This window comes from Elephas maximus, chromosome 6 (genome assembly GCF_024166365.1).
Source record: "Elephas maximus indicus isolate mEleMax1 chromosome 6, mEleMax1 primary haplotype, whole genome shotgun sequence".
Classification (NCBI taxonomy): Eukaryota; Metazoa; Chordata; class Mammalia; order Proboscidea; family Elephantidae; genus Elephas; species Elephas maximus.
In genome coordinates this window covers 123,398,314-123,422,112 of record NC_064824.1, presented here as the reverse complement: position 1 = coordinate 123,422,112, position 23,799 = coordinate 123,398,314, and the positions used below count along the sequence as shown (strand labels likewise).

The window sequence follows — 23,799 nt, the reverse complement described above, 5'->3', positions numbered from 1 at the left end:
AAAGTCCAAATTCAGAGTGTCAGCTCCAGGGGAATGCTTTCTCTCTCTGTTAGCCTTCTCATCAATCTTCCACCAGACTAGGAGCTTCTCCACACAGGGACCCCAAAGGGTCCAATGGATGCACTCTGCTCTCAGCACTGCTTTCTCAGTGGTATGAGGTTCCCCTATCTCTCTGCTCACTTCTTTCTATTATATCTCAAGAGATTGCCTCAAGACACAAGCCAGTCTTGTATATTGAGTCCTGCAGCACTAAAACAACTAACTGCTGCCCATCCTCCTTCATTAACATCATAGAGACAGGATATACAACATATGGGAAAATCACACAATACCAGGAATCATGGCCAGCCAAATTGATACACACATTTTTAGGGGGACATAATTCAATTCATGACAGTGGTTGATGAATAAATTTGAATAATATTCATGTTAACTCATCATTGTTGACATATGGATATTTTCCTGTCACTGACAGCATTGTACTTCAGGACAGATCTTGAAATGTTCTTTTTGATGACGAATGCAATGCCATTCCTCTTCAATTGGTTATTCCTGGTATGGTAAACCATATGATTAACCAATTCAAAATGGCTAGTACCAGGCCATTTCAGCTCACTAATGTGTGGGACATCGATGTTTTTGTGTTTTGTTTCATTTTTCACAATTTCCAATTTTTCTGGATTCATACTTCAGACATTTTATGTTCTTATTATTAATGAATATTTGCATCTTTTTTTCCCTCATTTTGAGTCATGCCACATCAATAAATGAAGGTCCTGAAAGCTTGGCTAAACCCAAGTCATTAAGGTTGATTCTACTTTGAGGAGGCAGCTCTTCCCACTCATATTTTGACTGGCTTCCAACCTGAGGGGCACTATCTCAGACAATGCTCCACAGTTACTCATAAAGTTTTCACTGGGTAATTTTTTTGGAAGTACACCCCAGGTCCTTCTTCCTAATTTGTCTTAGTCTAGAAGAGCTGCTGAAACCTGTCCATCACAGGTGCCTTGCTGGTATTTGAATACTGGTGGCATAGCTTCCAGCACCGCAGCAACACGCAAGCCACCACAGTACAACAAACTGTCAGATGCTTGGGGAAATGGTTTAGGGAATAGAAATAATCTCAGTTTTCTTTGAATGTACATTGTTTTAATAAGTGTTTTTAATAATACAGTTAAAATTTGGTAATAAAATGAAACAAATGAAGCTAATTATCTATTAAGTGTGTGGCTTAACCAGAGAAAATTATTTCAAGTGAATACAAAGCTCAGTACTTTGACTTTACATGTCTTATAGAGTAAATTCTAAGAACACAGACACATACAATTGTAAAAAAATAAAAAGATTTCAATAATCTTACTATCAGTCTTAATATTTTGTATTTGTGTGTCATAGAGTCAATTCCAACTCGTAATAACCCTACAGAACAGAGTAGAACTGCCCCCACAGAGTTTCCTAGGCTGTTAATCTTTATGCGAGCAGGTCGCCAGGTCTTTTCTCCAGAGGAGCTGCTGGTTGGTTCAAACCACCAACTTCTCAGTTAGCATCTGAGTGCCTTAACCATTGTGCAACCATGGCTGTTTTTAAAATAGGAATTGTTATTCTAATGTGTGTGTATTACTATATATTATTTGTATAAAACAAATAATAATCTAAATGTTGTTAGAACCCAAACTTTCAGAGTAAAAGAAAATAGCTCCGAATATAAAATCAAACAAGAATCTCACATTCTAAATTTGAATAAGAAATGGTAACGTGAAATGTAAACAAATAGTAGTGATAGGTACTCAATACTGTGAGTGTGATTTATGCCACCGGTTTGTACACTTGAAAATGTTTAAATCATCCAATTTGCTGTTGTGTCTATTTTACTTACAAAAGCAAAATAAATTTGTCCAGTGCACCAGCACAGTGGCTTGAACTATGTTTTATTTAAATGGGACAAACCAATATATGCTGCCACGCAGTTATCAGAAGCCACAAATAAATTGCAAGATCTGATGTGTTAGTGACCTACAAGAATATTTCTACTTTCACAGAGATATTTCATTAATGATATTTTCTACAAACCTGGAGGCCCAGTATTTCTGTTCATCAAAGGGGAAAATGCTGCCAGTAGACAAATGGTAACAGGTAATAACACCTGGACTACATATGCTGAGAGATTGGGTGCCCTTTGCTTACTTCTGGAACACAGATTTTACGGACATAGTCAACCAACTGGGTAAGTTTGGGGTTTTCTTTTTGTGGCTTTTCTCCTCGCTGTTGCTATTCTCTCTCTCTTTTTAATTTAGGCAACGTTCACTGTAAATATGTCCCTCTTTTAGGATGCTGAATATTTGAAAATACAAATGATAAGAAAAAAAAAAACTATAGATGGAGGTTGGAGTTAGGGACATTCTTGATAAAAAGATTCATATGAAATTTCCATATAATAAGTATTCCACACGTACTACATTTTCATGTTGAACCTTTGGATTTTCTTAAACAGGTTTAAGCAAAATGGTATACCTGTTAACTTTTTTCTATACCAACGGAATTTTAAACGATGACAATTACTCTCTCCATGGACATAGGCGTGACACTTTTATTAAAACAACTTGTCAAAGGTAACTGGGTGTTGTATTAAACTTCAGCCTGCATCTATGAGACTGAGTCCAGAACAACTAGATGTTGCCTGAATACCACCACTGACTGCTCTGACAGGGATCACAATAGAGAGTCCTGGACACTGCAAAGAAAAATGTAGAACAAAATTCAAGCTAACAATAACAAAAAAGATCTGACCTACTGTCTGACAGAGACTAGTGAAATCCTGAGAATATGGCCCAAGCCACCTTTTAACTCAGGACTGAAGTTCACTGTTCAGCCAAAGGGTAACCCATTGCTGTCAAGTTGATTCCAACTCCTAGAGACCCTACAGGATAGGGTAGCACTGCCCCATAGGTTTTCCAAAGAGCAGCTGGTGGATTTGAACTGCTGACCTTTTGCTTAGTGGCCAAGCTCTTAACCACTGTGCCACCAGGGCCCCAGCAAAGATTAGACAAGCTTATAAAAGAAACAATAGCATACGTAGTTCAGTCATGTATACAAGACTAAATGGGCACATGAGCACAAAAGCAAATTGAGAAGAAGGGGACTGGAAAACTGGACAAATGGAGAACCTGAGGTCAAGAAGGGGAGACTGTTGTCACATTATGGGGTTGTCAAACAATGTCAAAAACCAATTTGTGTATTAATTGTTTTAATGAGAAACTAGTCTGCTCTCTAAATTTTCACTGAAAGCACAATTAAAAAAAAGGAAAAATCAGCCTATAGTGGCAGGGCAAGAAGCAAGAACTTCAGAACTGTTTTGGCCTCATTAGTTTATTCCTTTTTTTTTTTAATTTTTATTGTGCTTTAAGTGAAAATTTACAAACCAAGTCCATCTCTCACACAAATACTTCTTTACACCTTGCTACATACTCCCAATTGCTCTCCCCCTAATGAGACAGCCCGCTCTCTCCCTCCACTCTCTCTTTTCATGTCCATTTTGCCAGCTTCTAACCCCCTCTACTCTCTCGTCTCCCCTCCAGGCAGGAGATGCCAAAATAGTCTCAAGTGTCCCCCTGATCCAAGAAGCTCACTCCTCACCAGCATCCCTCTCCAACCCATTGTCCAGTCCAATCCCTGTCTGAAGAGTTGGCTTTGGAAATGGTTCCTGTCCTGAGCCAACAGAAGGCCTGGGGGCCATGACCACTGGGGTACTTCTGGTCTCAGTCACACCACTAAGTCTGGTCATCGTATGAGAATTTGGGGTTTGCCTTGCACTGCTCTCCTGCTCCCTTAGGGATTCTCTGTTGTGTTCCCTGTCAGGGCAGTCATCGGTTGTAGCCAGGCACCGTCTAGTTCTTCTGGGCTCAGGCTGATGTAGTCTCTGGTTAATGTGGCCTTTTCTGTCTCTTGGGCTTGTAATTACCTTGTGTCCTTGGTGTTCTTCATTCTCCTTTTATCCAGGTGGGTTGAGACCAATTGATGCATCTTAGATGGCCACTTGCTAGTGTTTAAGACCCCAGATGCCACTCTCCAAAGTGGGATGCAGAATGTTTTCTTAAAGGATTTTATTATCCCAATTGACTTAGATGTCCCCTGAAACCATGGTCCCCAAACCCCTGCCCCTGCTACACTGGCCTTCAAAGTATTCAGTTTATTCAGGAAACTTCTTTGCTTTTGGTTTAGGCCAGCTGTGCTGACCTCGCCTGTATTGTGTGCTGTCTTTCCCCTCACCTAAAGTAGTTCTTATCTATATCTAATTAGTGAATATCCCTCTCCCACCCTGCCTCCTTCCCCCCTTTTGCATAACCACCAAAGAATATTTTCTTCTCTGTTTAAACTATTTCTTGAGTTCTTATGATAGTGGTCTTATACAATATTTGTCCTTTTTCAACTAATTTCACTCAGCATAATACCTTCCAGGTTCCTCCATGTTATGAAATGTTTCACAGATTCATCACTGTTCTTTATCGATGCATAGTATTCCATGGTGTGAATATACCATTATTTATCCATTCATCTGTTGATGGGCACTTTGGTTGTTTCCATCTTTTTGCTATTGTAAACAGTGCTGCAATAAACATGGGTGTGCTTATATCTGTTCATGTAAAAGCTCTTATTTCTCTAGGTTATATTCTAAGGAATGGGTTGCTGGATTGTATGATAGTTCTATTTCTAGCTTTTTAAGGAAGCGCCACATCAATCCTCAAAGTGTTTGTACCATTTTACATTCCCACCAGAAGTGTGTAAGTGTTCCAATCTCTCCACAGCCTCTCCAACATTTATTATTTTGTGTTTTTTGGATTAATGCCAGCCTTTTTGGAGTGAGGTGAAATCTCCTTGTAGTTGTGATTTGCATTTATCTAATGGCTAATGATCATTACCTGCCTGAATGTCTACTTTAGTGAAGTGTCTGTTCATATCTTTTCCCCATTTTTTAACTGGGTTATTTGTCTTTTTGTGGTATCATATAGATTTTAGAGATCTGATGGTGGTCGGAAATGTCATAGCTAAAAACTTTTTTCTAGTGTGCAGGTAATCTTTTTACTCTTTTGGTAAAGTCTTTGGATGAGCATAGGTGTTTGATTTTTAGGAGCTCCCAGTTATCTAGTTTGTCTTCTGCATTGTTAGTAATGTTTTGGATGCTGTTTATGCCATATATTAGGGCTCCTAGTGTTGTCCCTGTTTTTTCTTTCATGATCTTTGTCAATTTAGATTTTATATTTAGGTTTTTGATCCATTTTGAGCTCATTTTTGTGCATGGAGTGAGGTATGGGTCTTGTTTCACTTTTTTGCAGATGGTTACCCAGTTATGCCAGCACTATTTGCTAAAAAGATTCTTTTCCCCATTTAGCTGTTTGGGGCCTTTGTTGAATATCAACTGCTCATATGTGGATGGATTTATGGCTGGATTTTCAATTCTGTTCCATTAGCCTATGTATCTGTTGCTGTACCAGTACCAGGCTGTTTTGAATACTGTGGAGGTATAATAAGTTCTAAAATCAGGTCGCTATGAGTTGGAATCGACTCAATGGCACTGGGTGTTGGTTTTTTTAAATCAGGTAGAGTAAGGCCTCCCAATTTGTTCTTCCAGTAATGCTTTACTTTTCTGGGGCCTCTTGCCCTTCCATATGAAGTTGGTGATTTGTTACTCCATCTCATTAAAAAATGTCATTGGAATTTGGATCGGAATTGCATTAAATGTATAGATCACTTTTGATAGAATAGACATTTTTATAATGTTAAGTCTTCCTATTCATGAGCAAGGTATGTTTTTCCACTTATCTAGGTCTCTTTTGGTTTCTTGTAGAAGTGTTTTGTAGTTTTCTTTGTATAAGTCTTTTACATCTCTGGTAAGATTTATTCCTAAGTATTTTATCTTCTTGGGAGCTTCTGTAAATGCTATTGATTTGATGATTTCCTCTTCGATGTTCTTTGTGTAGAGGAATCCAACTGATTTTTGTATGTCTATTGTGTATCCCAATATTCTGCTGAACTCTTCTATTAGTTTCAGTAGTTTTCTTAGGATTCCTTAGGGTTTTGTGCCTATAAGACCATGTCATCTGCAAATAAAGATACTTTTACTGCTTCCTTGCCGATCTGGATGCCCTTTATTTCTTTATCTAGCCTAATTGCTCTGGCTAGGACTTCCACCACAATGTTGAAGAAGAGCAGTGATAAAGGGCATAGTTGTCTGGTTCCTGATCTCAAGGGGAATGCTTTCAGGCTCTGTGTAGGATGATGCTGGCTATTGGCTTTGTATGAATGCCCTTTATTATGTTGAGGAATTTTCCTTCTATTCTTATTTTGCTGGGAATTTTTATCATGAATGGGTGTTGAACTTCTTCAAATGCCTTTTCTGCATCAATTGATAAAATCGTGTGATTTTTGTCTTGTATTTATATGAGGGATTACATTAATTGTTTTTCTAATGTTGAACCATCCCTGAATACTGATATGAATCCCACTTGGTCATGGTGAATTATTTTTTGATATGTTGTTGAATTGTATTGGCTAGAATTTTGTTGAGGATTTTTGCATCTAAGTTCATGAGGGATATAGGTCTGTAATTTTCTTTCTTTTTTTTTTTTTTGTGCCTTTAGCTGTTTTTGGCATCAGGGCTATGCTGGCTTCATAGATGAGTTTGGTAGTATTCTGTCCTTTTCTATGCTCTGAAATACCTTTAGTAGTATTGGTGTTAACGCTTCTCTGAAAGTTTGGTAGAACTCTGCAGTGAAGCTGTCCAGACCAGAGCTTTTTTGGGGGGGGGGGGGGGCAGTTTTTTGATTACCTTTTCAATCTGTTCTTTTGTTATGGGTCTATTTAGTTGTTCTACCTCTGACTGTGTTAGTTTAGGTAGGTAGTGTGTTTCTAGGAAATCATCCATTTCTTCTAGCTTTTCAAATTTGTTAGAGTACAATTTTTCATAGTAGTCTCATATGATTCTTTTAATTTCAGTTGGGTCTGTTATAATATCACCCATCTCATTTCTTATTTGGGTTGTTTGCTTCCTCTCCCGTTTTTCTTTTGTCAGTTTGGCCAATGGTTTATCAATTTTGTTGATGTTTTCAAAGAACCAGCTTTTGGTCTTGTTAATTCTTTCAATTGTTTTTCTGTTTTCTATTTCATTTAGTTCAGCTCTAATTTTTATGATTTGTTTTCTTCTGGTGCCTGTGGGTTTCTTTTGTTGCTCTCTTTCTATTTGTTCAAGTTGTAGGGATAATTCTTTGATTTTGGCCCTTTCTTCTTTTTGGATGTGTGCATGTATTGGTATAAACTGACCTCTGAACACTCCTTTTACTGTGTCCCAAAGGTTCTGATAGGAAGTGTTTTCATTCTCATTGGATTCTCTGAATTTCTTTATTTCCTCCTTAATGTCTTCTATAATCCAGTCTTTGTTGAGTAGGGTATTGTTCAGTTTCCAAGTGTTTGATTTCTTTTCCCTGCTGTTTCTGTTATTGATTTCCACTTATATGGCTTTGTAATATTTCCATGTTTTGGATTCTGCTAAGGCTTGCTTTATGACCTAATATGTGGTCTATTTTAGAGAATGTTCCATGTGCACCAGAAAAGAAACTATACTTGGTTGTTGTTGGGTGGATTGCTCTGTATATATCTGTGAGGTCAAGTTGGTTGATTGTGGCCTTTAGATCTTCCATGTCTTTATTGAGCTTCTTTCTGAATGTCCTGTCCTTCACCGAAAGTGGTGTGTTGAAGTCTCCTACTGTTATAGTGGAGCTGTCTATCTCACTTTACAATGCCGATAGAGTTCTTTTTATGTATCTTGCTGCCCTGTCATTGGGTGCATAAATATTTAATATGGTTATATCTTCTTGGTATATTGTCCCTTTCATCATTATATCGTGTCCTTCCTTACTCTTTATGATGGATTTAACTTTAAACTCTATTTTGTGAGAAATTAATATTGCAACTCCTGCTCTTTTTTGCTTATTGTTTGCTTGATATATTTTTTTCCCATCCTTTGTGTTTTAGTTTGTTTGTGTCTCTAAGTCTAAGGTGTGTCTCTAGTAGGCAGCATATAGACGGACCATGTTTTTTAATCCATCCTACCACTCTGTCTCTTTATTGGTGCATTTATTCCTTTTACATTCAGTGTAATTATAGATAGGTATGAATTCAGTGCTATCATCTTGACGTCTTTTTTTTGCGTGTTGCTGACAGTTTCTTTTTTCCCACTTAATTTTATGTGCTGAGTAGATCATCTTTATATATCGCCCTTTCCTCATATTCGTTGTTGATTTTGTTTCTGCTGCTGAGTATTTTTTTCTTGTATTTTATTTTGATCTTGTATTTTAGTTTTTCTCCTTTGTGGTTACCTTATTATTTACCTGTATTTTTCTAAATTTAAACCTAACTTTTATTTCTTTGTATCACCTTATCTTTCTCTCCATATGGAAGGTCTATGACTACATTTCTTAGTGCCTCTTTGTTGTTTTAACGTTGTCTTTTTTTTATATAATAACATCAGAGTTACCCTGTTTTCAGGTTTTTTTTTTCTATATTGATTTTTTTTTTTTTTTTGATTTCTCTGTCTGGGTTGACTTCTGATTGCTCTGCCCAGTGTTCTAGTCTTGTGTTGATACATGATATTATTGATTTTCTAGCCAAAGAACTCCCTTTAGTATTTCTTGTAGTTTTGGTTTGGTTTTTACGAATTCCCTACACTTCTGTTTATCTGGATATGTCCTCATTTCGCTTTCATATTTAAGAGACAGTTTTGCTGGCTATATTGATTCTTGGCTGGCCATTTTTTTCCTTCAATTTTTTATATAAGTCATCCTGTTGCCTTCTTCCCTGCATAGTTCCTACCGGGTAGTCCGAAATTATTCTTATTGGCTCTCCTTTGTAGGTGACTTTTCATTTATCCTTAGCTGCTCTTAAAATTCTCTCTTTATCTTTGGTTTTGGCAAGTTTGATTATAATATGTCTTGGTGACTTCCTTTTAACATCTACCTTATGTGGAGTTCAATGAGCATCTTGGATTGATATCTTCTCATCTTTCACTATATCAGGGAAGTTTTCTGCCAACAAATCTTCAACAATTCTCTTTGTATTTTCTGTTATCCCTCCCTGTTCTGGTACTCCAATCACTCATAGGTTATTTCTTTTGATAGAGTCCTACATGATTCTTAAGGTTTCTTCATTTTCAAAAAATTCTTTTATCTGATTTTTCTTTGAATATATTAGTGCCAAGTGCTTTATCTTCAAGTTCAGAAATTCTGCCTTCCACTTGCTCAAATCTGCTCTCTGACTTTCTGTTGTCTACTTCTGTAATTTTATTGTTAATCTTCTGAATTTCTGATTGCTCTCTGTCTATGGATTTTTCCAGCTTATTAAATTTTTCATTATGTTCCTGAATAATCTTTTTCATTCTTTAATTGCTCTGTCTGTGTGTTCCTTGACTTGTTCTGTGTATTCCTTCATTTCCTCCCTGTTGTTTTGAAGGGTTCTGTATATTAATCTTTTGTATTCTACCTCTGGTAATTCCAGGAAGGTCCTTTCATCTAGAAGGTGCCTGGATTCTTTTTGTTTGTTTGTTTTGAGAGCTTGTTGAGGCGATCATGGTCTGTTTCTTTATGTGACTTGGTATTGGCTGTTGTCTCTGAGCCATCTAGAAGTTATTGTATTAGTTTGTTTTATGTTTGCTTACTGTGCCATAGCTTCTTGCTTTATTTTGTTCTGATATGCCCAAATGGGCTGCTTGAGTGAGCCAGCTTGATTATTTTTGCCTTTGGAGCTCTGACGTCCTGTCTCCAGATGGCTAGAGCTGTTATCAGATACATCAGCCTAGGAGTCCATTCACATTTCTTGTATGAATTCAGCTCAGGTGTCCAGGTAGCTGGTCATCACATGTGTGGTACAGGCTCTGTTCTACAGTCTTAAAGGGGCATGGGTGATTGGTGTAGGTACCAGCATCTGGTTGCAGCAGGGGGTCACAGTCTGAAAAAGGTCTGGGGCTGAGAATTGTCCCCCACGTGTCTCTGAGGAAAGCATGTCCCTGTTGTGTAGAACGTACAGGTGGGTGGGTTCTGCACATGGACCATGGGTACCCAATGTTTTTGGATGTAAGGACTGGGAGGTACCAGTTATCCTTGGACCCCTGCCATGGGTGGCTGGGTGACCTGAGTGGAGCTACCAGTCTTTAGGCCCCCGATGTGGGTAGGTAAGGACCTTGTTTAACAGGCAAAGTAATGTCAAACATCAAACACCCACCTCTCTGCCACACAGCTGAAACGGTTGGAGTTTGCCAACAAGGGCCTATTCTCCTGAAATAGGCCCACACAGTTCCATGCAAAGGGGAATGTTACTCAAAGTCCAGAGATCGTTTATGCCTGGACAGGAGCCATTTCTGTCCTGAACTCCCCCTATTAGCGAGCTGGCAAATTATCTTTTCCCCCAATTGCAAATTTATTCCTTCTCCAAGACTGGGAGGATGGCTCTAGGTGCTCAACAGGGCCTATCTCAGGCCCAGGGAAGTCAGCCGCTTATGCCAGCTTGGGAGCGTGGTGGGGGGTGGGCGCTGTAAAATATACTCAAGTACTTAGCTTTTACATAGAGTGCCGTTCTTCTCTGGTTCTGGAGGTGTCAGCAGGCTGTGTGGCTGGCTGCTTCTCCCTGAGGAAGCAACAGTGGAACACTAGTAGCAGCCCGCTGCTGCCACTCCCGGGTATGGTGCCTGAGGTTCCCCGGCATTCAGGTCTGGTAACTCCTCTCCACTTCTGAACTGTCTCTTCCTCTCCCTGCCCCTCAGTTTATTTTCTAAGCTTGCCTTTGATGTTCAGGGCTCCTAGCTTGTCATAAATATACTCATTTCACTTTTTTTTCTGGTCTTTGTTGTAAAGAGGGCTCACTGGAAGTGTCTGTCTATTCTGCCATCTTGGCTCTGCCTCCTCTCATTAGTTTATTCTTGTCATCTGCTTTTTTTTTTTTTTTTCCTTTCTCCCAGTGGAAAGACTTGTTTTTAGCTTAAAAGCCCGTTGTTGTTGAGTCAGTTCTGATTCACAGTGACCTTACAGGGTAAAGTAGAACTGCCTCATAGGGTTTCCAAGGAGCAGCTCCTGGATATTTTGGTTAGCAGCCGAACATTTAACCACTGCACCACCAGGACTTCATTTTGGTTTACAATTATAGTGTTCATTATACGAAGTCAAACAAACGGAATGAACTTTTAAAAGTGCCTCTGAAAGTTGTGATAAATTTAATTTAATGTCAAAGTCTTTAATTTTCAGTAAAGAAGTAAGGATTGCTTTTTACAATACTGATAATGTGATTAATGTCAGTGAAGTGATACCTTTATTGTATGAGTCATAATTCTTGGTATCGTTTATTGTGACAAACTAATAATTGCTGGAGGTTTCACCTGCTTCTTTCCAGCCATGACTTTGTAAGTGTGATTTCTAAATTCCAAGCCACTTAACTTCTGGTAGTTAGGTAACACTCCAGTAATGCCATCAGTTCTACATTTTCTTCATTAGAAGCTTTGATTTGTGTGTTTGTGTTAATTATGCTATGATAACCAATAAGCAATTTTAAGTCTGGCCCTTCTTAATCTCTCTAAGGAAACAAATTGCTGTTCAAAATGGAATAACTTGTATTATAGGAAATAACTTGTTTGCTATCCAAATTAACTTCATTTGGCACACCTCAGTAAGAGGGTGTTAGAACCTACAATAGAATTCGGGCTTTGAGTAGTTTGGTGGGGAGTTTAAGGATATGAGAATTTGCTTCAGAATTTGCTGTTAAATGTAAGAGGAATTCTGTGATTGGGTATTTCAAAAAATCTTATCTACAGTTTTCCAATTACGTCTCATTGGTTTGAACTTAATGTTTAAATCCACATCTGGCCAGAAGGGTGGCTGGGATATGTAGTGTTTATTCCAGGTAGCCATATGCCCAGCTAAGGGACTTAATTACCTCAAGATGGAAAAGAGAGTAGATGTTAGTGAGAAATTAGCAGGTTTTGCTGTAGTTTCTCAGTAGTAGAATCGCTGAACCAAGTAGATGTTTTGCCTCTAGTATCCCTTATTATACGAGGACAAATCGCTTCCAGGCAAATTCAACAATGTGATCATTCCACAAGTGGACCAACAGAGATTCTGCCTCATCATATCCATGCCAACACTGCATACTAAAATAAATCTTCACCAGTTTAATAGAAAAGGAAGAATACCAATATTTGTCTTACTTTGATAATAGAAAGGGCTAATATTTTCATACATTTGCTGGCCATTTGTGTTTCTTCTTTGTGAGTAGCCTATGTCCTTTGTCTACTTTTAAATTCATAATCAGCAAGTTATACACTCATGCAGTCAGAGGGAGATCTTTTTTTTTTTTAAATAAGAAGGATTATAAACAACCTAAGTTTATACGAAGACTTACTATGAAAGAAACATCATTGAAAAGTAAATAACAAATTTTTACACACTATTTTATGACTGAGTAACTTAAGTTCAAATCAGGTTTTGTCTGGAAGGAGCAGCAAACCAGAAGGAATGGAAAATGGCATCAGTACAATTAACTATGGGTTTTCCTAATGCCTTGAAAACAATTAAATAACTTATATTTTAGCTTTTTCAACAATAGGAACTTGCGTGAGTCAACGTAATAACAGTTGTGGTTCAGTTCAGTGTATGGAAAAGGTCATCATATGGGTGGTGACAGGTTTTGAAGCTCTTTCATAGTGGTGACAAGAGAGAATGACAAATAAAATGAGACAAATGCTAGCAATTATTGACAGTTCCTGCATTTATGTGTCACTATCACCTGGATTATGCTAATTAAATTTTCAAGTTGGACTTGGTATAAACACTTCACAAGCTTTCAAAATATACGTTTTTACTTAATTGTCTAGCTGATGTTCAGTGCATATTTCCTGCTTTAATTATTGTCACAAACACTGTGTGTTTTTGGTTTAATTGCAGGGATCTGAGTACTGCCAGCCTCCGCTACCTCAACAGCAGGCAAGCCTTGGCTGACATTGTCAACTTCCGAACTCAAATAGCAAAAACAATGGGGCTCATCAAAAATAAATGGGTTATATTTGGTGGCTCTTATGGAGGCTCCCTGGCAGTGTGGTCAAGGATAAAACGCCCTGACCTGTTTTTTGCAGCAGTGGGCAGCAGTGCACCAATGCTAGCTAAAGTTAATTTTTATGGTGAGTCTACCTGTATATGAAAATACCTGGGTGTTGCAAAAATCAGCCTTTTTTTTTTCAGAAAAATCATTTACTAAGAACCCTATGGATTAAAATTCTACTCAAACACACATGGGCTTACCGTGGGTTGGAATCAATTTGTTGGCAACTGTTTTTATTCTCATTGTATTTATATATATACATAGATATAGTTATATGTGGTATATGTATAAAATAACAAAAGTGTGGATCAGTGATTGTGTTAACAAGAATGAACCAGTAACATAGGGTCACCTAACTTGACTTGAGTCTTTCTCTCTCCCTATATGGTAGGGTTCCATGAGAGATTCCTATGATATCCACAGTTGACAGTTGGTATACATATTCACAACTCTATGATTGGCGATAGCTTACTAATGGGTGGAAATGATGTGCTAAATCAACTGTTGATTTCACAGTGAAAAATTCGTGATTTAACTATTTCTTAAAAAGCCAATGGAAAGCTCTTATTTTTGAAGGACAAAAATTTCCTATTTTGAAGCTGCCTTTCAATTTTCCTTCCTACCAAATGACTTTATGTTAAAGTATTTATAATTAGTTCAAGTTGAAGCTGAAGAAAATTAGAGCAAGTCCATGAGAGCCAAAGTATGACAATGAATATATCCCACCTGGATCTAAAAAGCATCTCATGAATAGATTTGAAGTATTGAACACTAATACGAAAGACCAGATGAGTTACAGAATGACGTCAATGATAACATACATGAAGAATGCAAGAGGTCATTAAAAAGCCAGGCAAGAAAGGAACGGCCAAAACGGGTGTCAGAAGAGACTCTGAAACTTGCTCTTAAACAGTGAGTAGCTAAAGCGAATGGAAGAAATGAGGATGTAAAAGAGCTGAACAGAAGATTTCAAAGGGTGGCTTTAGAAGACTAAAGGATTATAATGGCATGTGCAGAGACCTGGAGGCAGAAAACCAAAAGGGAAGAACACACTTGACATTTCTCAAGCTGAAAGAACTGTAGAAAAAAAATCAAGTCTTGAGTTGCAATACTGAAGGATTCTATAGGGAAAACACTGTACAATGCAGGAAGCATCAAAAGAAGATGGAAGGAATACTTAGAGTCATTGTACCAAAAAGAATTGGTCAAAGTTTAGTCATTTCAGGAGTTAGCATATGATCAAGAACTGACAGTACTGAAGGAAGAAGTCCAAGCTGCACTGAAGGCATTGGCAAAAACAAGGCTCTAGGAATTGACAGAATAGCACTTGAGAGGTTTCAACAAACAGACGTAACACTGAAGGTGCTCACTTATCTATGCCAAGAAATTTGGAAGTCAGCTACCTGGCCAGGTGACTGGAAGAGACCCATATTTGTACCCATTCCAAAGAAAGGTAATCTAACAGAATGCATAAGTTATCAAACAAATGTCATTAATATCCTATTAAAGTAAAATTTTGCTGAATTAAAAAATGTTGCAGCATTACATCCACATGGGATGATCAGAAAATCAACCTGGATTCAGTAGAGGACATGGGAAGAAGGATATCACTGCCGATGTCAGGTGGATCCTGGCTGAAAGCAGAGAATACCGGAAAGATGTTTACCTGTGTTTCATTGACTATGCAAAGCATTCAACTGTGTGGATAATAACAAATTATGGGCAACATTGTGAAGAATGGGAATATCAGAACACTCAATTGTGCTTATGAAGAATCTGTACATAGACCAAGAGGCATTTGTTCCAAAGGAAAAGGGGATACTGTGTGGGTTAAGTCAGGAACGGTATGCATCATTGTTTTATCCTTTCATTGTACTAATTCAATAAGTATGCTGATCAAATAATTTGAGAAGTTGCGCTTGATAAAGAAGAACATGGCATCAGGATTGGAGGAAGACTCACTGACGACCTGCATTATACAGATAACACAAGCTTCCTTGCTGAAAGTGAGGAGGACTTGAAGCACTTACTGAAGAATAGCGAACATACTATGGACTGCCAAAAGAATGAACAAATCTGTCTTGGAAGATGTACGGCCAAAATATACCTTAGAGGCAAGGATGGTGAGACTTTGCCTCACATACTTTGGGCATGTTATCAGGAGAGACCAGTCCCTGGAGAAGGACATCATGCTAGGTAAAGCAGAGGGTCAGTGAAAGAGAGGAAGATCCTTAACAAGATAGATTGACACAGTGGCTGCAACAATGAGCTCAAGCATAACAACCATCATGAGGATGGCACAGGATCAGACAGTGTTTCATACTGCTGTGCAAAGTTAGCTGTAGAGTCAGAACTGACTCAGCGACACCTAAATACAACACAACAATTAATGGTCTTAGGATTTTCACAGGTGGATAAATACTCTTGTTTGGCAATTTGGACCTCTGCATACACATTGACTTTAAAATGACTGAAGTATAAAATTTCTTCTTAATTAAGTTTTTTCTTGCTAAAGCAAAAACAACACCCCCTCCACCTCCCAAGGAAATACATTCTGAGTGAAAATTCTTTTACTATATGAATTTTCAAAGGTAAACAACTATTCAGTTATCATTTCAGTTCAGTTTTCTGTGGCTTTTACAGAATTTTAGCAGGTTCAATGAATCTGAAAGCTGTAAAATTGAGGCATTTTTCTCCCTATATATTTAAAGAGTTTCATGAATTAAATAGTGTCCCCCAAAATGTACATTGTCGTGGTTATTCCATGATTCTTAGCATTGTGTGGTTGTCCACCATTTTGTCATCTGACGTGATTATACTACATGCTGTAAATCCTAACCTCTACGACATTAATGGGGCAGCATGAGAGGTCATTATATTAAAGAGACAGGACTCAATCTACAGGATTAAATTTTGTCTTGAGTCAATCTCTTTTGAGATACAAAAGAGAGAATTGAGCAGAGAGGAGAGGGAGCTCATGCCACCAAGAAAGAATCACTGGCATCAGAGCTCATCTTTTGGGGTCCCTGACCGGAGCAGCTCCTACAGCAGGGGAAGATTGATGACAACGATTCACCCCAGAAACAACAAAGACAGAAGGCCTTCTCTAGGAGCTGCTGCCCTAAATTCAAGCTTCTAGTGTCCTAGACTGTGAAGACATATGTTTCTCTTTGTTAAAAAAAAAAAGGCACCCATTTTTGGTATTTCTGTTATAGCAGCATTAGATAACTAAGACAAAGAGCAAAATCATGTTCCCATTCAATAACAGGTCCAAATTTGCAAAGCATGGTTATAGGTCTCAGTTTACTAGGACATTTTCTTGCCGTTCATGCAAAATCCTTTAATTTTGTAATTCCTTAACTTTGTCGTGTCATAAAACAGAGGTAATTATAAACTTGAAAGAATTCTATTTTATAAATGCTACAGTTAAAGCATGCTAAGTGCACTGACTTTTCTTTTTCTTTTTCGTATTCTTAGAGTACCTTGAAATATTTTACAGAACCCTGACCACTTATAACATAGAATGTGCAAGAGCAGTGGAAAAGGCTTTCACTCTCATTGTGGCCTTGGTGAAAATTCCGGAATATTACAGTATGCTTGCAGACGATTTCATGTAAGTGATATGGTTTTGTGTGAGAGTATATGTGCCTAAATATAGTTTAGTAGATACTAGAATTTATACCATTAATGTAGTTTTTTTTTTTTTTTAATGTTTAGGCTACTTGCATGGAAAGAAAGGGAGATTTTGAACAGCTTGATTCCTTTCTGGACATTATTCATATTACCAATTTCTAGATCAAATAAGAGGGGAGGCTGGGAGCTCTCTGGATGTTTTTAAATCTGGTGGTAGTGCAGATGAAAGGGCAGAAGGAGTGGGTGCCACCACTGGGGTCTTTGGACATTCAATGAGCAGCCTAAAACACTTGACCCTGGAGCAGAGGGGATAACCAAAAGTGATGGATGGCCTTGAGGACAAATCTTTCCATATTTAAAAACCAAAGAATGGTGAAGTTTTCCATGAGTTTAATGTATTAAAAAATACTGTGGAATTGAAGAATTTCAGGAACTGAACAGTTATTTAAGATCTAGACAAGAAATTTCAATGGTCATGTTGAAAGCTCTTTTTTTGAAAGTGGAAGAGTCCCTGGGAAAAGACAATTTGGGAAAAGAAGATAAGTTATAAATGTAGGACAAGAAATGATGGCATTTGCCTTTACCTTGAAGAATGGAACCAGGTCTCCATTAAAACAGGAGGCTGAGGATTGCAGGCAGAGCGACAAACCCTGACACTCCATAGCCATTAACGCACCAGGATGGCAGCACAGAGGAGCTTTTCAGGGGCATGGCATCTTTTCTCAGGGCCCTGGGCACTATTGCTAAGTAAGAAAAGTTCTTCTCATGAACCTAACTCCTTCCTACTTTCTAAACTCCTTTGCCTCTTAAATATCTGCACTTGTCAAAGTTCGCTTCCTCCAAAGTTCTGCCTTCCTTACTGTAATTCCCCCCCCCCCGCAAAATGTACTTATTAAGACCTAGTTACTGCTAAGAATTTTTTTTTTAAATAAATAATACTGCTAAGAATAAAATCTTGCTTTAACAGTTTGTAATTACTTTTGTCATCTATGTGGCAATATGTATGATTAGTGTTAATATGTAAAAATATCCCCCAAATTTAAAATTCTACAAGAAGTAGATCACTTAAACTATTTTAAAAGCTTGGTTATATGTTTAATATTGGCTACAGCGATAAATGTATATATATATGCACACACATTTGTCAATAAATTTTGTAAAGCTGAATATTTCTAAGAGGATTTCCACAGTAATCAGTAAATTCATAGGTTCACATAAGCTACTCAGAGAGCCCCCATGCTACACCCCTACTTTAAGGTGATTCCAGAAAACAGAAATGTTAGGGGATTTTGCTCAAAATCACAGGAAAAGCATTAGGACTAGAATACAACGGAGGTGTCTGGCTTTCAACCTGGCAGCATTTCTAATCAAAATCATCTTATCTCACACACTGAAATGTTAAGAGTTAATTCTCATTTAATTTGGGATTTTGTGGAAATTGACTATATAAGTGTATACTTAATGTACTATTGTATTGTGCCTTTTAGCACAACTACTTGTTATAAAAGCTATGTGGAGATGCTTTTTTATGCATCAATTTTTTCTGCTATAATGTCTCTCTGTATTGTTTCCATCTTCTTTTGATGCTTCCTGTGTCATTCAATATTTTCCCCCCAAAATCCTTCAATATTGCAACTCGAGTCTTAATTTTTTCTTCAGTTGTTTCAGGTTGAGAAATGCTGAGCGTGTTATTCTCTTTTGGTTTTCTGTTTCCAGGTCTTTGCACATGTCATTTTAATAATTTACTTTGTCTTCTCAAGCCGCCCTTTGAAATCTTCCGTTCAACTCTTTTACTTCACCAGTTTGCCCTTTTGCAGTACCTACTCGATGTTCAAGAGCAAGTTTCAGAGTCTCTTCTGACATCCATTTATGTCTTTTCTTTATTTTCTGCCTTTTTAATGACATCTTACTTTCTTTATGTATGATGCCCTAGATGTCATTCCACAATTCATCTGGTCTTCACTCAATAGTGTTCAGCGTGTCAAATCTATTCTTGAAATGGACTCTAAATTCAGGTGGGATGTACTCAAGGTCATACTTTGACTTTCATGGACTTGTCCTACTTTTCTTCAGTTTCAACTTCAACTTGCATATGAGCAATTGATGGCCTGTCCCTGTAGTCAGCCCCTGGCCTTGTTCTGACTGATGATATTGAGTTTTCCATCGTCTTTTTCCACAGATGTAGTGCATTTGATTCCTGTGTATTCTATCTGGCAAGTTCCACCTGTATAATTGTCATCTATGTTGTTGAAAAAATGTATTTGCAGTGAAGAATTTGTTGGTCTTGCAAAATTCTATCATGTGAACTCCGGTATCATTTCTATCACCAAGGCCATATTTTCCACCTACAGATCCTTCTTTGTTTCCAAGTTTCACATTCCAATCATCAGTAATTATCAATGAATCCTGATTGCATGTTTGATCAATTTCAGGCTGAAGAATTTCATAAAATTTTTCAATTTCTTCCTCTTTGGTCTTAGTGGTTGGTGTGTAAATTTAGATAAGAGTCATATCCATATGCCTACAAGGAAAACCATATTTAGTTAGCTGTCATGAATTTTACAAAATTTTGTTCAAGAATTAAGTTTTACTTCCAGAAAGTGCAATCTATCTAGTATTTTCAAACATTGTCATCATCTTTTGCCAAATGTTCTCTTTTCAGGGCCCCGTAATAGGAATTTAAGCTGAAGTATTGGTTCCAGTCATCATTTGTTGCAGCCCTGCTTTATTATTCGCAATTACCACTATTCTTTGTGTGCCTATCATATACAGAGCAAAATTCGCTCAGGATGTTTGTTGTTGTTAGTTGCTATCAAGTCAGTTCCAACTCACAGCATTCCCATGTGTGCAGACTAGAATAAGCCACTGAGTTTTCAAGCCTGTGACCTTTATGAAGCAGAACACCAGGTCTGTCTTCTATGGTGCTTTGTGCTTTCGAACTGCCAACCTTTTGGCCAGTACTGGAATGTGTAACTATTTGTGTCACCTAGGGACTCTTCTGCTCAGGAGAGAAGCTCCAACATATTTTGGAATGATGAATTCACAGTTATAAGAAGGATCCTGATTTTAATTCTACATATACTCAATTCAGTATATTAGATGAGTAAAAAATTACCTTTGTGTCAATTGTCCCACTGTGAGTAGGTAACCTAACAAGTGACATTCTTGCTCTTATGATTTCTCCTTACTTTAAAAATTTTTTTTTTTAAGATGTTCTTTAGAATCGCCCTAGAGTCAGTTTGAGCACAGGGCAGTAAAACTCACTGCTTCGTGTTTTTGATCAAATTGAAACTCTGCACTTTTTTCACCTGACTTGGTGCTAAGTGATTTTCACTGTTTTAAAAACTCATTGAAAGGGAAAATTCTATTTCCATTGTTTTTGTTAGCTGTCATATTAGCTATTCTAATGTATAGTGACACTCTAGGACAGGGTAGAACTGTCCCATATGAATTTTTAGACTGCAACCTTTAGTGGAGACACTGGGTGGGTTCAAACTGCCAATCTTTCCATTAGCAGCCAAGGGCTTAACCATCGCTCCACCAGGGCTCCTTTTATCATCATTTTTGTGTGCTGTCCGTTCAATTCCAACTTATAAAAAGTCTATAGGACAGAATAGAATTGTTCCATAGGGATTCCTAGGTTGTAATCTTTGCCCATATCATGACCAAATTAAATTTATCTTCAAATTTTTTGTTCATTAACAAAATACACTCTGAATCATTGAGTATGTCTGAAATGAGTGTGTCCCTCCGGACTCTGGTGATAGGATTGGTGGGACATGTATGTCCCTCTGCACTCTGAGATGTCGATGTCCTTCAGGGCTGCAGGGGATAGAATTGGTGGGATGCATATGTCCCATTGAACACTGGGACACAGATGTCCCAGTGGAGTTATGTGCTGGTTTGTGGGGTACATATGCCTCTAAATGATGCACTGGAGTGCATGAAATTATACAATAACCTATAATAACAGTAATTTGTGGTAAACATTCATTTCTTCTACTTCAAACGGTTACGTAGATCCTCTCCTGATAGCTGCTCGTAGTGTCAGTGAGAAAGTAGCTTCCCCCAAAAACCAAGAGGTGGAAAATATAGATGGAACCTGTTTGTACCACTGGTCCCACAAGCATTAAGGGCAGATCGCCAGGTCTTTTGTCACCAAAAGTGGTGGTTCGAACCACCAAACTTTGGTTAGCAGTAGAGTACCACTTTGTGCCATCAGGGCTCCTTTTATCACCATTAAGGGTAGTCAAAACGGTGTGTCAATATTTCTAAAGGAACTTTAAAAAAATAGGTTCCAATATTACTTCGTGTATGACCAGGCAGCTTCACTGGGATTAGGGTATCCTAGGCACTTCCCAAGGGTACTTCTTTGAAGGATGCCATGCCCACTTGGCATGTTTATTTTGAAACCAGACACATTATTTTTGGTCATACCTCATGTATTTAATTTAATTTTGCATTATTTCCCAATACAGATGCATTTCTATGAATAGCTCTGGGAGTGCTTTTGTTTTTTAAAAGCAAGACACTGTGCCAATGTTCTATGTTCTTCAGTTTTAAACATAGACTAGTTTCTGTATTTCTTTCAACATCAAGTTCTCTAGAGAGTCATAATCCTACAAGTGAAGAGTAATCAACACAAAGGCCTTAGTGAAATGCAAATGTGGAGAAGTACCACTTGGTAAGTGATATTTTAACATGTCAAAATTAAACTTTGTCCAACTAGACTAAAGATACTTCTCCAGATTTTAGTGAGTTGAAGGGCTCTTAGAGATCATCTAGTTATAACTCTGTCATTTTATAGATTTAAAAAATTGATACCTAGAAGCTTACATGACTTTTTTAAGATCACAATGTACTTTGCAGTCCTCAGAACTCCTTACTCCTCAACCCTTCAGCAGCATAGTCCTTCTGTCTGAACTGTCCCAATACTGTCCTTTCCCCAGAATATACATTGGTGGAAATTTTTTGACATTGTGCATTCATGGTGACTTCTACACTTACTTTAGCCATCTCCTTATATATGATTCCACTTTGTTTACAGAAATTAACACATATCTCACTGATCTTTTTAATCTATAGGATCATTCATTTCTCTATAGTGTGTATTATTGACTTTCCATTTCTGGGTTTCCTGTTCTAATAGTCAAGCCAAAGTCACTTTTTATACAATACATGCAGTAAGAACTTTATGTAAGTATTTTGTATGCATGAAGGTGGTTTTTTCAGTGTTCAACATAGATATAGAATCAAGTGTCACTTCCTTCAGGACGTCTTCCCTGATCTCTCAGACCAGATTAGATGTACCTGTTGGTAAATCTTGGCATTGGAAACCTGCCCTCCTTCCTTATAACCCTCAATACACTTGCAATTATTTAATGCCAGTCTTCTTCTGTAGACTGTGCTCCATGAGAGCAGAAACTCCCTCTGTCTTCCAGTATTTCTCTAGCAAATTTTGTGAACATGGCAGCCACTTCTTCTGGTCAGGACTTTGGGTTACATGCAACAAAAATACAACTCACACCGCCTTATTCATTAAAAAGAAATCAGTGACTCATGTAACTAAAAAGTTCAGAAAGAGTGATGAGTGGTTAGATTGCAGTTGGGCCCCTGGATTCAAACTATGTCCTTAAGATGATTTCTACTTTTGTTGCTTTTATTTAGATATGTTCTGCTCATGTGGTGGCCAAGATGGTACTTATTGCTACAGGCTTATCTGAACCTTGGTACCTCTAGTTTTAGAAAGAGATTATTTCAGCAAATATCCAGATCAGATTTTTCATTGGTTGGTTAGAGTCATGGGCTCACCCATGAGTACACCCCCATAGCGTAGGAGTATGACATCCTGACTGCCTTAGTTAGGGTCAGGAGACCTTCCAGAAACTAAAAGTAGAGACCAGCCCCTCCTGACCCACATAGGTTAAGAGTACAATGAGTGTGGTTTCCAAAGGTAAAAAAGGGGTTCTTTTACCAGATGCTGGGTATCTGATAACAATCAGAATATTAAAAACAAAAAAAACTCATTGCCTTCAAGTCAATTCCAACTTATAGGTTAAAGTAGAACTGCCTCATAGGGTTTCCAAGGACTGCCTGGTAGAATTTGAACTGCCAGCCTTTTAGTTAGCAGCTGTAGCTCTTAATCACTATGCCACCAGGGTTTCCAGGATATTATTAGCTAATATTTATTGAGTGCTTTATGCTTTTACTAACTTAAGATGTCCATTAAAACGTTCAGTTAATGTTGAAGGAATGAATGATACAAAGTTTGATGCTTAGGCCATAGAACCCCATGGGTTATAATGAAATATTGGTAACATTATGAATATTGCTATTATGATCACGATTGTTATCACTGACTACTAAGAACTTTGTAATTTAGATCTTCATTCAATTATAAGTTCTTAAGGTATTTTTATCACTATTTCTTAAAAAGCAATATGAAAGACCAACATCTCTGAAGTAGTCTCTCATCCCTTTTATGTACTTAAATAATTTAATGCATGGCTTCTTTTGTCTTACAATTTGCATCTCATTCCTGGATTTATTTTTCTAATTTTATCACAATTACCTGCTTTCTCCCTGGGCTCTCTTGGGTAAACTAAGTTTCATATTTCAATTTTAATTTGTGTTTTGGCTGTTTTCATAGTCAGCTCAGCTTCTTCCCACTCCTTGGATATTTACTTTATAAAAGGTAGATTTCCACTCCCCCACAACTCTTTGAGTCTTTCTATTGTTCCTTTGGGTACCATTCAGCCTGAATAGATAACTTTTCCATTTAAAGTTGGATCCAAAGAGGTTTTTTTTTTTTTAAATATATTTTTTAATTTTGCTTGGCTTTATTTATGTTATTAATTTTTTCCTATTTTAATTTTCCATTACCCCAATTTTTTTTAGTATTCTAAATTCCATTCTAAGAACTTCCTGTTTTGCTACTGAATATGAACCTTTTTCAAGGAAATTTAGTTATCCAAAATTTCTTAAACTGTGTTCCTAAAATCCTGAAACTACATCGAATTCTGTGTGAGTGTGCACAGA

The 23,799-nt window shown here is 37.6% G+C and overlaps 1 protein-coding gene across 1 annotated transcript in view; it reads left to right on the top strand.

Annotated features, from left to right (window-relative positions):
* LOC126078358 (putative serine protease K12H4.7) overlaps positions 1–23,799 on the top strand; it is a 55,475-nt gene that overhangs the window by 8,002 nt on the left and 23,674 nt on the right. The window contains exons 3-6 of the mRNA XM_049888845.1: positions 2,040–2,133; positions 2,492–2,609; positions 12,975–13,207; positions 16,606–16,741. Of these exons, the coding sequence (XP_049744802.1) occupies positions 2,040–2,133; positions 2,492–2,609; positions 12,975–13,207; positions 16,606–16,741 (581 nt within the window). The remainder of the gene's footprint in view (positions 1–2,039; positions 2,134–2,491; positions 2,610–12,974; positions 13,208–16,605; positions 16,742–23,799) is intronic.